General features: G+C 43.7%; 1 protein-coding gene across 8 annotated transcripts in view; it reads left to right on the forward strand.

The window, feature by feature from the left end:
- Positions 1 to 674: 674 nt before the first annotated feature.
- LOC111842447 (cortactin-binding protein 2) overlaps positions 675 to 16063 on the forward strand; it is a 31949-nt gene continuing 16560 nt past the window's right edge. For 5 of the 8 annotated variants that reach the window (XM_023809074.2, XM_023809075.2, XM_023809076.2 and 2 more), the window contains exons 1-2: positions 687 to 1184; positions 4732 to 4839. In XM_023809074.2, coding sequence (XP_023664842.2) covers positions 1104 to 1184; positions 4732 to 4839 — 189 coding nt within the window. In that variant the 5' untranslated portion in view covers positions 687 to 1103. Of the gene's footprint in view, positions 1185 to 4731; positions 4840 to 16063 lie in introns of all 8 variants that reach the window. The other 3 variants (XM_023809072.2, XM_023809073.2, XM_023809080.2) reach the window with 3 other exon arrangements.

The raw sequence follows: 16063 nt of genomic DNA on the forward strand, positions 1-16063 counted from the left end.
GGGAGCTGGAGCATCTTTTCTTTAGACCAGGGACCACACATGATGCCTTCCAGAGCTGGGCCACCTTCTGCAGATTCAGAAGGATGGAGAACAGGTACTGCAGGACCTGCAGAGATGGCTGGCACATGTCTACAGCTCCCTGGGGCTGATTCCATCAGGCCTCACAGCCATGTCCGTGCAGAGAGACACAGACTGACAAGTCGGGTGGGGTTGGAGACCTTGGATTTGGTTTCTTTGATGGTGAAGTGACAGGGAAGTGTGAAGGTTGTGGAGGAGGGAGGGGGCAATGAGGAGCCTAGAACCCCCCCCCCCCAGCCGGCACACTAAAGCTGGTGGCATCGGGGGAGGGCTGGCTTGGTACCTGAGAGTCAAATCTGTCTGTGCTCCACTCTACTGCAAATGCTTCCTGCCTGCTTGTAGCCAGTGATGGTCTTCTTCCCGTTCCACACTTCCGTCATGCTGTTCTGCTATTCCTTGTGTTTCCAGCTATTCCCTGTGGTGGTTTTTCCCCTCCTGGAGATGAATCTTCAGGTCCACCGGCACTGCTTCATCTCTTTGTCTCCAGACCTGAAGGCCCTTTCCTCCTTGGTTAGAAGGTCCTACTGGAGGATTCTGTTATACAAACACAAGCGGATGTAGTCTGTAGCCCCTCAAAGTCCTCAGTGTATGACTCACAGAGCATATCCCAGACTGTCTCCTCAAAGCCTTCCTGCAAAGCCTCCTTAGTTCATTTTCTTACAGTCTTGGTGTTGAATTACTGGTTTGTAGATTGAGGTAAGATGTGCCATATTGTGGTCGGAGTTGTCCTGGTGTGGTAGAGCGATGGGCTTATATGCATCCTTAGCATATAACAAGACCCGGGTTCCTTACTGTAACCTTCCTTCTTTTAACACGCGTCCAGCCCGGCTCTCCACCGCTGTCACTGACACGCATCCAGCCCGTCTATCCGCCCCTGTTATCATCACGCATCCAGTCCGTTTCTTCCCCGCTGGCTTCACCGCGCATCCAGTCCGTCTCTCCGCCGCTGTCATTAACACGCATCCAGCCCGTCTCTCCGCCGCTGTCATTAACACGCATCCAGCCAGTCTCTCCGCAGTGCGAAGATGGCGACGGACGGAGCAGGAGGGGAGACGCCGGCCCCGATTCAGGCGTTAACGGCGGCGGCTCACGGTGGTCTCCGGACGGTAAGACTGACTACATAAACGCTGAAATGCGGTTTTCTTGTAATTGTTTTGGTTGCCGGATATTTTGATTAAGGAGTCGTAAATCTTAGCTTGTACACCCGGCTTACGTTTATCGGACAATGTGTTTAAGTAGGTAACCAGCACGCAATTTCCACACAAAATGGACAGTATTTAATAGGGGCCGATTAGGAAAGCATTTGTAGTCTTTAATTTCAGATGCATTTAAAATAATGTTTTAAGCGTGGGCAAAGTCGATCGGAGATGTCGTCTTACTGTGCAGCACAATATATTCAAGATTTGTGTTACCCCCTTCATGTTGGAGTGCTTTAAATGGCTCTCTCTTAAATCTCTTAACGTATTGTTTTACGCTATTTTAACACTGTAATGTATATAAGACATAATTTACCATATGCATACATTCATTGGAAATGCACCACCCATCAGAGCAAACATACAATGCAGACGGTCAATTGAATGAACATCAGCACCGCTCGAAGTGTTATATTTAATGTGTCAATAGCCGTAAAATATTTATGTAGATTGCGTACAGATTATTGCAGTTTTTCTCGGCAGACATGAAGGTTATAGTGAAAAATGCTGTTTCATTCAGAATATAGGTCGTGCCATTTGGAAGCGAAGATGCGACAACAATTCTTTTACAAAATTAGCCGGTTAGGAACTTCAGTGGTGTACATTTAATAAATGAATACACGATATAAGCACCTTTAAGCAGTGTTGAATGCAGACTTGCCCAAACCGGTGAAGTCACTAGATGGTCGCAGATTCCAGCGTATGAGTCAGACTAAGGTCTATTCCCCAGTGAGATGATTTTTTTTTTTTTGGGGGGGGGGGGGGGGGGGTGTTGTTCTGGAACATGCCTTTGCCTTGCATTAAACTAGTCTTATGGTAACTTTAGCTTGTGGTTAAAGAGTCAACGCGACCATCGTTTCTTATTACGCTTCGGGGCAGCAAATAGGATTACAGATCACTTGATGTCTTTATAATTGTATCTGTTTTCCGTGGCTCCTAGCAGGGTCACCCAAGAAGTCAGTGTCCTAGTTTTAAAGATTACAGCATGTCCCACATCAGCATTAAGGCCGACAGACTTTATATGCGGTCTTTCCCTCCTGCTTTGAAACTCTCGCAGCATTCACCTGTACATTGAAGACAAAGCCATTCTATTCACCATATCGTTTTATGGTGACGTTCTGCTCCAGGAGCTTATCAGTACAGACGGGGCATCTTAAAGTGCAAAACATCGGTTAATACTGTATGTTTGCAGAAACTTTAAATTCTCCATGGCAGAGGCCACCTGCCTGCGTTGTACAGTGATGATTTGCAGTATTGGACACTGTTGGAGCTGTTTTTCTGCCCTATACACAGTTAAAAAAAAAAATTGGTGTCGCTCCCTTGTACTTCTGCTGAATCTCATTAAAGAACTAAAACTCAGTCTCCATTCAGATAAAACTGTAGTCAAAGCCGTCACTGTGTCATTAGGCATGCAGATCGAGTCATGCTTTAACATAGACATCAGTGTTTTCACCTGGTAGAATGGAGTGGAAGATCGATACATGGAAAGAAAAGTTCAATATGTTCTGCATATCTGTCAGTCATTACGGAATATGCCTCTTTTAATGGAATAAATACCGCGAGTGTTTAAAAGTGTCCTTCCAGATAGGCTGCTCGTGAGAGATGGTGGTTTTGGCTGCTCCTCCCTCGCCTTTGTAGCAGATCTGGCATGAAATGTCACGCACGGGTTCTTCAAGAGATTAGTGGTTATAATAAAACGCGATTAATCTTAATCAGTTTAATCTTTGGCCCTTAAAGCAGTATTGCTGATTTATTTCAGAATGATTGGTTTTTGGAGCCTTTTGCAACAAATTTCCCTCTTTCAGTTTCAGGCAAAGGCGTAGACCCTTTCACCAGTGGTGATTTCCTCCTCTGCTCTGCCAAGACGCTGGAATGTAGAATGTGGCCAGAGCAGGTGCTCTGGTCTCAAGCCTAAAGAGCAAATGGCAACCTGAGAACTATTTTTAATACAGGGGCGAGGTTTTCATTCATTTAAAAGGGTCTGAGACACCGCTCCAGTATGTCGAAGTTAACATCTTCATCATCGCCAGCGCTTGGAAAATGATCCCTCTGATTTTGATAGGTGGAAAGTTCAGGTTCAGAAAAGATCCAGACCAAGATTTTGTTTAAACCAAACAGTCTCTTTTTACTCAGCTGGTGGGTTGAGACAAAATCTTGGCCTGGATTTGTACTTTCGGAACCTGAACTTTCCACCTCTGCTAATTTAAACTTTCACATTGTTGTTAAGGATTCAGTGGGAATAGTTACTTGTCATTTTATTCAGATTTAATAATTTTAGAAATCATTCATGTATGCCAGTTAAAAGATAATGGAGCGTTCGATCATTTCTCTCCAAGTCGGAACTCGGATGAAAACGTCACGAAAAACGTCGGAAACATGCCTCTTTTATGACGTTAAAGTCGGACAAGATTTTGTTGTCCGAGTTGCCCCAGTGACGTAATTTCAACATGGCGGCTTACACACTCAACAGTAATTCTATTTTATAAATCTTTAAAAATGTTTATTTTGTTAAATGTATTGTTATAAATGTAATTGCACGTGTTCGATTTACAGAATATCATATCATAACAGTATCCTAGCATGCAATATATGATTTTTACCAGACTTGTTAGTGTCTTTGGTTTGTTTGTAGTTTGTTTGCCTCTCGAAAAAAGAATATCGCTATGAATGTACTAAAATACTTTATAAAACTTTTAATGCGGTTTGACTAGTTCGTGTTTCTTGTTTGTTTGTCTCTCGGAAAATATAATCTCACTCCAAATCTGCTAAAATATAAAGCAACAACACACAGCAGCATGTTTTAAGTGGAAATTAGCGGGAGAACATTTTAAAACAAATTTGAGGAAGCACTTCTTTACACAGCGTGTAGTCAGAGTATGGAATAGTCTTCCTGCTATTGTAGTGGAAGCTAAAACCATGGGTTCCTTTAAATCAGAGCTAGATAAGATTTTAACAACTCTGAGATATTAGCTAAGTTCTCCCCAAACGAGCTTGATGGGCCGAATGGCCTCCTCTCGTTTGTAAATTTCTTATGTTCTTATGTTCTTATGTTCTTATGTTCTTATGTTCATGGAGGCAGCCATGTTTGTTCCGAGATGTGGCAACTCGAACGGGAGATTGTCGGACGTGATGTCACTCAACTCGGAATTTCCGAGTTCCGAGAGAAAAACCAACGCACCATAAATACTGGTGGTCGTAGGTGGTTTTCAGTTGTGCGTAAACTGCCCAGCTCCAAAACAGTTAATACAGAACCACGTGTTTCGAATTCATAAAGCTACTTTTTTTAGAAATGCAATTGTTGGCTCATTTCCTTCTGTATTACGATGTTACGTTCTTGGCTTCATGGATTTATATCCTGTATATTCATTCTAGCAACGCTAGCCTTCTCAGTTATGATGATTACATTGGAAACCCTAGAATGTCTGACAGTTGCTTTGGGTGACGCTCTCTGTTGCAGAAATGTGACTTTAACATCGATACCCTGAGCCGGCCGGAGCTGCTGACACTGCTCAGCATCATGGAGGGGGAGCTGGAGGCGCGTGACCTGGTCATCGAGACCCTCAGGGTAAGTGGTGCTACTGGACACCATCGAGCAGCTGAGCAAAGCCCTGAGCCTTCCAAGGCTGCAGGGACTGACTGACCCTGCCTTCTCCTCTGCTAAATTAATTGAATGTAATGTGTTAAACTTAAATGAAAAGTCTATAATTACCTAAATATTTACTAACCAACATCTGGATGACACTTTACATTAACTGGCATGTTGTCAAGGGACTTATGTTGTTGTCAAATAAGACTTTGTCCCAGGATGCATTTCATTTGTCTTGCAGTGCACAATAAATGTACAAATGAATCACCATGATTTGTCCTGATTGTGCGAAGATAAGATGTTTTTGTGGAAGATGTGAGGTACACTTCCAGAAGTCAGGTGACTGCCTAGCAGTCTATTTGAGTGTATAACGTTCTTCATAAACTGTTCACAATTAATCAGAAATGACTACCGGTAGTTAATATTTATGTTGTTGAAAGGACAGATAATTGGAAATGAATGTCTTAAAGACCATCTATCCATTAGCATACAGGTTATGCTGACATTCTGCTGGTTTAGGTTAGGTGTTTTACATCTCGTTACAGAAAATTATCTAAAATGTGTCTCTGCTTGAGTTTAATGTCTCCTCACGAGGACCACAAATTGGCAAAAATAACCTTTCAGGCACATCAGCAGGTTTGAGGTCAGACAGACTGTAGCAGACGTGCCTGTGATCTAATTTCTCTTGTCCTCTTTTGCTTTCTGATGGTTTTACGTGTAGTACAGGTCGTCTAAGTGGATGTGACTTATCTACAGTAAGAATTCAGCCCTCTTTGGGACCTCCTTTCATTGGCTGTCTTTCTGGATCATGTGACCGTGGGATACTTGCAGTCCTGTGTCACATGGCCTTGGGGCTGCTGGGCTGCTTTATCCATGTTAAATTGCTTCAGAAGTTTTAAGTAGAATAGACACGGTTTTTCCCTCTGGAGATGTCCGCAGTTGATGGCCTATTTTTAGCGTTTCCTCATCTCACTGTCCCTTGCAGCTGGTGATTTCCTGGGGGTCACCACATGTCTCTGAAATGCCCACGAAAATGCCCTCCTTGCCATACTTTGTTTTTGCATAAGTTGCGGATGAACTTAAAGTGGCTTGGTGGCCAACTGGATAATGACAGATTCTGCAGTTGTGAGATACAATCAGAATCAAATTCCGGAAAGATTAGGGATGTTTCCCCTATTAGCCAGTAGGATAGTGTTTTTTTTGTGTCTAAGGTTATACTTCCATGTATTTGAACTCTTGAACCGTATCCTTATAGGAGGGACAACTTAAGTGTTTTTACAGAATCTCTGTTTTTAAAACAATCCATCAACATCTTGCAAATTGCCCATTGGTTTTGGCCTATAAATTTTCTTATACAATGTGTGCATGTAAAATGATTTACTGGACAAGGCCTCAGGATTAGAACTCTGTGTATTTACACAGTCCGCAGTCATTTAACTTTGCAGTGTTTGATTTTAAGAGATGTTTGTTTTAGCAACAGAACACCGAAAGTGTGAGTCTGTGTGGTATGAAGAGCTTTCTAATCGGTCTAATAAGATAACTTACAACTTTATTGAACCCTTTATTGAGCCACTGCATGGCTGGGAAATTCCTTTTTCCAGTAGCAATACGTACAACAAAGGATAATTTAAATAAAAATAAACAATAAATGCATAAATGAAAATCACTAATAATTTAAACACTAACATAATTTTAGAAGAACTATATAAGCAGTGTAACACTATGGCAAGTACAGTTCAAGAAATCTGTTATGCAAAAGACTGTTATGTAAATGGCATGTATACATTCAGTGTTCGTTCAGCGTCAGTAGCGGTTAGATGTTCTGCGTCTCTCACTGAATGTCCTCCTTGTGTCCATGTTGTCTGTGCTGAGAGGATGCTCTTATTTCCCATTATGCAGTGCGGTTTGGGCCTCTCTGTCCCCTCTGCTGCTGCCTCTAACCCCACTACAGAACCGGCCCCCTTTATCGATCCGTTCAGCTTTAAAACTTCCTTCTCCGACACGCAGTAAAATGACCAGTTCAAACCACACTGAGCAGTCACTAAAATTACGTGTTTGAACCCCCCTCGAAATTTAGTTCACCCCCCCCCCCCATTTGGTGAAATCTACCGAGGGGGACCCCAACCCCTCCTGAAATTCCTTTCTGCCTGTGGGGCTGCTCCTGCTTAATGTTACATCCCAGCAGTCTTGTATAATGTCAGTGTAAAAGATCCCAGCTTTTTGTTTATTCAGGCTGTATGCTTGAGGTTTCATGATTAGGTCAACATCCTCAGGATCAGTAATAAACTTCGCCAATGTACAATACCTTTAATACACTGTTAGTTATAAAAGATCCTTAATTGTTATACAAATAGTATCAGTTTGTAATCATTGCTTTTCAGTAATAAGGTTAAGGTGCTTTTTTTTAAAAAAAAATAAATTTTTTAAGACACTTTACTTGAAGCAGTCTACATAAGGGTGACTTGTAACCGTCATAAGAATGACATGACACATGTCATGCACATTAATGACACATTATTGATGTGACCATATCAGTCAAAAATGTGTCTGTTGGGAGTAATAAACCTGTGAATTTGTGGTCACTCTCTATAATAATCTCCACGTCCTCTTTCATCTTCTTTTTATTTTGATCCATAAGTAGGACACTGCATGGTCATTCACAGCAGTAGCTGAAACCGGTGTTAGTTCATCTCGATGGTTGTCATGGTAACATGTGAATAATGATTCTCTTTAGCAACACAGACAAACTCCAGTTAATACCGAGTAAGTAATAATGCCGTGGAGGTAAGTTTCTTAAGGCAGGGGAGTTTGAGTGCCTGTGTTTCCTAAGAAGGCCTCTGCTGTCCATATTCCTGTATCGTGTCGATGCAGATTTTTGTCGGCGTGACCTGGTTTCTCATCTCTGGGCTCCGTGGCACCTGGCCGATGTACCAGGGTGCAGGATTCTCTTGTCCTTTGAACCGTTTGCCAGGTTGATGACACTTTCCTTTGATGTTGAATCAGCCTCTTTGACTTTGTGAACTTGTGCCTGAATCCAGATTGCTATTAAGTTGTAGTTTATTTCATCCCAGTCTAAAGATTATGCTAGGCAGCTTCTGGTGTCTGTGTGTAGTGTGTAGAGTTTGCATAGGTGCTGTCTGTATGATTGCAGTGCCAAGATACTGCACCTTTGCTTGTGGGAGTTTTACTTGCATAAAAATGTTCTGAGGGCAGAAGGAAAAATGATTGGTTCAGAGAGACAACCAATCGTATTGTAGAGGTGGGACCAAGACATTTGATTGGTTGGTTCATCTTCCTCTAGTTGCTTGGACCCATCTCCTCTACAATCTGATTGGTTATCTATCTGAGCCAATCATTTTCGCTTCTGCCTTCAGAACATTTTTATGTAAGTAAAACTCGAACAAGCTGCACCTTTGGCCAGTGACAGAGGTACTGCAGTATAGCTACATCACCCGTCGTTTGCATGTGCTGGCCTCACTTTCACCATTATTCCTTTCTCACTCTTTTCCCTCAGCCATTTTGTTGATAGTCTCACAGGAATTTGTTTCTGTGTTTTCCATCAGTGCCCTATTTTGCACATATTAGACTGTGACTTGGTAAAAGGGTTACTGTGCTGAATAATTTAACTGTGTATGTAACTGTCAGTAAGTGGCACCTAGACTTTGAGAGTCCAAGTCCATGTATCACAAATTAACAGTAAAAACTGTTAGAAAAATGTGTCAGTCCAGGTGTTATGTAAGACCAGCCAGATTGGGACTTTGCAGGACCTTCGGAGAGGGGACTCATGATAATTGAATATAAATTATATACATCTGAGAAGACTTTCGGAAAAAAATCCTACAATAACCTGGAGACGGCATCTGTGGAAAACTGACTGTTCTTGCTCCTTGGCTTGAAACTGATCAAATGTCTCATCAATATATGAATCTCATGGTCAGGTAACTACTGTGCATTGAATTTGAGATGGAAATGATGGCAAAAAAATGCAAGACCAAGCTCAAAAAATGGCGGTATGTATGTCATGATAAGCGGGAACATGGCATGAATATGCCGTTCCGGACATAGCATGCGCCCGCTGCCTGGAATTCGCAGAAAAGCGTGGGAGGTCTCATCAAGCATCATGACTCACCAGGGCTTTGTGGGAGAACGTTTGCATGGAGGCATTCTGCTTTCCAATGGATGAAAGGATACCGTGGTGTTATGTGGGTAGCGGAGCAGTAAAAGTCCCCTTCATGAGGAAGGTCCACTCGTCATCGTGGTTATATTTGGTCAAAGGTATTGACTGATGCCAGTGTTGCCTGCTATTGCTGTTCAGAATAGTTCAGAATAGCTCATGTTTGAAGGTTTGTCGTGGAGATGGATTGCTGCACCGGCAAAGCCATATTTACATGATATTTAACTCCCGGCCAGGAGCAGTATTATGGGATGCCTCGTGGCCTAATGGCTGGATTAGCCTTTATAGCCGCATAGTGCTGTATTTCCCTGATTTCTATGTCAAAGGTGTGCACATTTCCGCCAGCTTTTCAATATGTGGAAATTACAACAAAATGAACAGCGATGTTTTCTATAGAAATTCCGGTAACACTTTACTTGAAGCAGTCTACATAAGGGTGACATGTAACCGTCATAAGAATGACATGGCACATGTCATGCACATTAATGACACATTATTGATGTTTGATGTTGTTATAATGTGTCATTCAATCCCAAAAACCGTCATAGACATCAATAATGTGTCATTAATGTGCATGACATGTGTCATGTCATTCTTATGACGGTTACATGTCACCCTTATGTAGACTGCCTCAAGTAAAGTGTTACCGAAATTCCATAGGAGGGAAGGCTGTGACATCACTGCAATGTTTTTAACTCAATTTCCAAGGAACTTATGAACTGTTCAGTCCAGTTTTAATCTGTCATTTGCCAACTAATGCAGGTTCCATGTAAAGATGCAGCAACTCTACACTGTAACCTTCTGGATCCAACTCATCTGCTTTGCATAGATCTGGATGTTCTATAATAACAGAAGACTCACATTTTCTGAATTTATATAACCACTTGTCTGGTAACTAAAATGCAGATCCAATGGGACGTTGTGTGGAGTTACTTTGGGAGTTACCCAGAATGCCTTAGGCATGGTTTGACTGAACAGGAAATACTGCATGCATTAACAGCCAATGACATGCAGGTCCTGTAAAGAAAGATGTGCTGGTATTCAGGACTTTGAACTCTCTGTCCACTATCAGGATGAGAAAATGCCATCAGTTCAAGTTTCCCGGTTGCGTTAATCAACATAACTAATAGCAGTGCATGAGGAATGATTGGTACAGGCACCCCAGACCCATAGTATTATGTGTGGATGGTGCTAAATGTGCTTGTTAGCATAGTGTCTGGTCATGGTACAGAACTTTTGAAAAGTGGAGCAAAGCTGTTGTTCTTAATTTACTAAACCCATTTTTTTGAGGTATCAGATCATCTGTTTATGTGCTACTGAATTCAGATTGTCTGGATATTTTGGGAAAAATGCTGTTTATGTCCTTGGTGGTTGAAACTCCAGATTTTAATTACTTTAAAATTTAGCACATCTTTCCATTGCAAAAAGAGTCTGAATGAAATTACTATAGTACAAAGCCTGCATTTATTGAGAGTTTGGGTATACAAAGATTTTTCTGTGGCTTTTCACAATGGCCCTTATGTTTAGTGTTTGTATGGTGATTAAAAAGAGCTGAAAAATTCAGAGCAGCAAGTATAAGCATTAATATGGCATCAGCATGCAGACGGCCTGTCCAGACGTAGAACAATCCAGCACAGATGGGTCATTGTGAAGCAGAAACATGCTACAGGACTTGCTCTTCCTTTCTTAGTACAATGAACTGAGAGACTGTGAAGAATGTTTGCCCCGACACACAGAAGGTTAAGTTTTGAGGGGCCAGGGCCATAGCCCCCCCCCCCCCCCCAGCTTTAAGGTTATGGTTGGGCATTGGCTTGAGGGAGTAATTGTCAGAGGTGAAGAGACATGAACTTTATTTGTTGAATAGTTTTTTTTATTCTGAATTATGGAATGTTCTTGGGTGCTTTTAATTTCAGTGTGTGTGTGTGCTGAATCACACGCGTGTTTTTATATTCAGTGTGTGTGTGCTGAATCACACGCGTGTTTTTATATTCAGTGTGTGTTGCTGAATCACATGCGTGTTTTTAATTTCAGTGTGTGTGTTGAATCACATGCATGTTTTTAATTTCAGTGTGTGTGCTGAATCACTCACATGTTTTTAATTTCAGTGTGTGTGCTGAATCACACGCATGTTTTTAATGTCAGTGTGGGGGTTGGAGTCTGTGACCAGTTTCTCACTCTCCACTCCTTTAAGCTCCATCACCTAAGCGATGGGTCGCGTTTCTCGGCATTCTGGGTATTCTGGACATTGTCTCTGAACGCTAGGGAGAGACTCAGGGAGCCTGTTTTCTGTCTCTGCCTGAAGTGCAGATTCAGTGGCTGGTGACATGCCGGGTAATCAGAGGGTCCTCTTGGTCAATCTCGCCATACTATCCAGACAAGACATGAAAGGCGGTAGTAGTTTACAGCTGTATATAGCCATTGCAGACTAGCTTGTTATCTTTTATATAACATAACGCTGTGTCGTGAGATGTGCCATGGGGGTAAATGGCTTCATCTGGTTTCCACACTGTGGCTGTAGCCTGGCGTGTAAGTTACACTGTAAATAACAGAGTATTTTTCTATAATCACATTATCAGCCTGGGTGATTTAGTGCTAGATGTGTTGTAGTTGCTCTGCAGTGATACAGGCTCACTTTGTCTGGCTCTGCTCGCTCAGAGGACTGATGTACCTCCCCTGCTTCATCGTTTGATCGCCTTTAGGAGGTGTGATGTTTATTGGGGTGGAGGGGGTAGGCCATGTGACACTTACCCCTGTGTTCACACTGTAGCCCCACGGCTCTCTTAATGGTCGACTAGTACACATGCATGAAGTGGCAGTTCTAGTCATGCTTGCAATTTTTACTGCGGTTCCTGCTGGCCTGTCCTCACCCTGGGCTTTTTGTTATATTTTCATGCACATTTATTCCACAGAGCAGTATTCCTTGGCTTATTTGTTCATCTGAGCTGCTGCATGATACACCTGTGTTGATTTTTAATTTTTTTTGTAGGATTAATCTATAAGTATAGTGAAGTAGACTGGATGCACTGATGGGAGATAGCAGGCTTTGAAACTGTCTGCAGGGGTAATAACTGTATTGTCAGTCACCATTTGACTGTCCAAAGGGAAGGCTGTTCGATCCCCCAGCAACTGACTGCAGTCTCACGTTACGTTGCTGTGTTTCACTGTGCTGTTGATGAACTGGATATGCATTTGTTTTTGCAAGCAATGAGCTCCATGCTGGAGGTTACGTGGGTGACAAACGATTTCCGCCACCCTCTATTCACCTGCCGACAGCCCCTGCCCGCCCCCCCGGCCAGAAACTGCTCTGAGGGTTATCACCTTCACTTATCGACCGCCTGCCTGAATCGTATCTGACATTAATGTTTTCCTAGCATGACACGGGATACATCAGGAATCTTTTAATCAGTGAATTGAAATGTTCACACAGTGGACATCTTAGCTCGGCTTCAGTAGCGGATATGTGCGATATGCAGAGCGAGTGGTCAGTCGCCAAGCAAAAATGTAAAATGTGTTGTGCCAGCCTGGTCCGTGGGGTGGGGGGGCTGTAAACGGCGCCTTATAAAAGCCATAGTCATCACGCTCGGCATGGGCTCTGTGCTGTGAAGAATAACAGGTACTGTGAGCTTAGTGTGCCAACGGTGTTTGTTGGGGGCTCGAAATCTCCATTGAGATGCAGATACAGGGCTACGAGGTCTTCAGAGCAGAGATTGCGGTCTGTACGAGGTCTTCAGAGCAGAGATTGCGGTCTGTACAAGGTCTTCAGAGCAGAGATTGTGGTCTGTATGAGGTCTTAAGAGCAGAGATTGCAGTCTGTCCCTATTATACTGACCTCCAGCTCCTGGTCTGGTTGATGTAAATTTTTCACTATACATGGAATGGATGCCATAAAAAGTAGAATATGACCAGCTCATCCTGCATCTGCATCTTACCGCAGAGCACAGATGGATGCTGGACTGGACGGCGCAGGTCTTTGAGTGATGATAGGTGAATTCTTGATACCAGGATGTTCTCTTCTCAGGAGCTTTGCTGAAAGCAGTCACGATATCCCCTTAAGAGAAGAGATCTGGGTTCATGGTACATGTGGTACGATGTGCTTAATGCTGCTTGTCATGTCAGGCAGGGCTGTCTTCATTTCAGAATGGAAAAGTTGTCATCGAGAGGCTAAAAGTAGAATCCAGTGAAATGCAAAGGTGCACCCAGTGTAGACTCATCCCTGTAGCATGTAGAGTCCAGTCAACAAGGAGCATCCGTCAGACCAGGCGCCCGGGACAGTGGAAAGTACAGCCGGGTCGTTTAATAACGCTTGGCAGAGCAGACAAGCTGCAGGATGTTGGGTGAAGTCTTACGTAAACAGGGCTGGTCTTAACACGGCTGTGCTGGGGACGCTCAGCACAGCGCTGGGAACACGCTTAACTGCGCGACAGAAGGAGGGGAATGGAGAGTAATGTGCACGGTAAACGGGGCGGCTGTTCCTTTATATGCGATTTTATTGCTTTTTATGGACACAAACGACCAGTGATGACAGAGAGCACGTCCCCTGGGTCCCCCAGTTTTCAGCGACGGCCTGGTCTGTTCCTCAGGACCCGACGGAATGGCTCACCCACCTTTTTCAGGTTACACAGACACCCCCGCCACCTAAATCACCCGCCTCTACATCTTCCTGCCCTAAATTCCCTTACATTTGCATTATTTGGCAGATGCATCTTATCCAAAGTAGTGTACATTTTTGAGAAAGCAGGGTAAGAGCGAAAGGTGGTTAAGGGCCTCGCTCAGGGGCCCAATGGTGACATCACTCTGCCAAGTCTGGGATTTGAACCAGTAACCTTCCGGTGACAGGAACAGCATTCCTAACCCACCGAGCGATACACCGCCCCCACTGGTGATGGATGGTAACTGGAATGCAGTTCTGCTGTTCCATTCCAAATAGCACCTTCATTACGGTGTCTTACAAAGGTCCCTTATTAAAATTACACTCCTGCCACTGAAATGTGGGGCATCAGTTTATACATTTAGGACAGGAGTTTATTAATATTACGCTGCATCGCGGGCTATGAATTCATGTGTGCGGCGTTTGTAGTGCTTCCACCGCTGAAGATGCACTGGTAGCAAACATATTCTTTTATTGCTGTGGTTTTTGCAGATAACAGATTGTGTTTGTGAAAAGTGAATTTACTGGTTATTGTCCTAAACTGTATTTGAAGTAAAATGTACTACATTAAGAATTCCATTTTGATGCTACAATACCATTTAAAATCATGGCAGACCACATGTACCGTCAACTTATAGCAGGAGCTGTAAACCAGTAGGGCTTCCAGCAAGCCATGAAAAAATTTGAGTGTTATGTTGCTTTATATGGAGAAGTATTTAACGTATGTAGTATGTAGTATGTAGTATGCTTAGTCACCATAAACTAAATAAATAACCCAATACAAAGCAGAAGGATGCTGCGTTTGCACGGGTACATTGGGATGCTGCTTTGCACATATCCCATCTTGCTCTCCTTTGAGACACACAACCAAACCTTGGGCTCAGCCATTTATGTGACACCCCTGGAGCATTTATTTTTTGGGGGTTTAACAGCCTTACTCAGCGGGCCGGCAGATATATGACTATTCTGCAGAGCATGGGATTTCAGCCGGCGACCTTCCGATCATAGGAACTGACGTCCAACCCACTGAGTCACACTCTGGCTCTTTGACTTTTCGGGGGGGGGGGGGGGGTTGTTGCAGTACCACACAAGCAGGAGCACAGTGCTGCTTGTGTCGCATAGACCCACACAAAGGGCCAGTGGGGGGGCAAGCTGACCCCCAGCCCCACTTTGTACTTCCTGTACCATCAAAGCACCGGTGTTAGGCGGATGGCAGGTTTTCCCCTCTTTAAGCATTAAGGATGTGCACTTGGGGCTCTATAAACACCCCCCCCCCCCCACCCTCTGCTCCCCCCTTCCTGTCCCAGCATTGGCGGGCGCCCATGAACCCTCGAACTCCAGGGGCGCATTCTTGAAAAGCCTGATGCTAATAATATCTCTGTAATATGCGGCCCTTGGGGGGGGGGGGGGTTCATTCTCCTGTCTCTGTTGAGTGCACAGCGTTTCATTGCTGCCCTGACTGTGCGCTTCTGCAGTTTGCACCTTCCTCTACAATCGTTTGGACTTTCTCCAAACACACAGGGCACAGACACACACATTGGGTTTCTAGTTCCCTCTAAATTGCTTGTATTTGTGTGTCTGTATGATTCCCTATCCAGGGTATCACACTGTCGGCTGTGTGAGTGCAGAATGGATGGTTTCTCTACAATTATCGCACAATATATATGACTACTGGCCAGGAATAGCACATATGCTGCTAAATGCCCCATGCTGTAAAACAAAAAACATAAATACTGCTTGGTGTTTACTTTGCACTGACTGTATTCGAGTTGGACTGGGTTGTGCCACATGCGGGGGAGGGGGGGGGGGTGTTGAGGGTTGGGGGGTGCTCCCAGAGAGAGAGAGAGAGAGAGAGAGAGAGAGAATCAGTCTAAAAATATCAATAAATATAAATAAATCCATTTAGGCTCCCATGTAGCCGGCAGGTTCTTCACAGCTAGAGATACCTGTTGCTTAATGTTCCACAAACATGCCTCCCATCTCAGCCAAGCATGTTGCATCCTGACCTCCCGTAACCTGCTTTATTAATATCTGTAAACAGATCATTATGTGGCTTTTCTACTGGCGCAGTTTAAGGGTCTCGACCCTGTAATGGCAGGAGTAGCAGTTGTCAAGCACTGGGGGTCGTAAGTAAGGAGGGGGCCAAAACGGCAGTTTTTATTCTGATGTAATTCTTCCTTTGTTTAACGTCAGTTTCCATCATTCTAAAGGTACAACATGCAATCCAACCGACGTAGGCCAAAAGGCAGGGGAACGTGCTGCCGTCTCTGGTCACACACAAGCACAGGCGCCTCTTTGCACTGCGTGAGAACAACATGTCAACTCAACCCACACCAAACTACCTGCTCAGCATGACACCCCGTTAATGGAGACAGATCCCT

The sequence above is a fragment of the Paramormyrops kingsleyae genome, chromosome 1, assembly GCF_048594095.1.
Source record: "Paramormyrops kingsleyae isolate MSU_618 chromosome 1, PKINGS_0.4, whole genome shotgun sequence".
NCBI classification, from domain to species: Eukaryota; Metazoa; Chordata; class Actinopteri; order Osteoglossiformes; family Mormyridae; genus Paramormyrops; species Paramormyrops kingsleyae.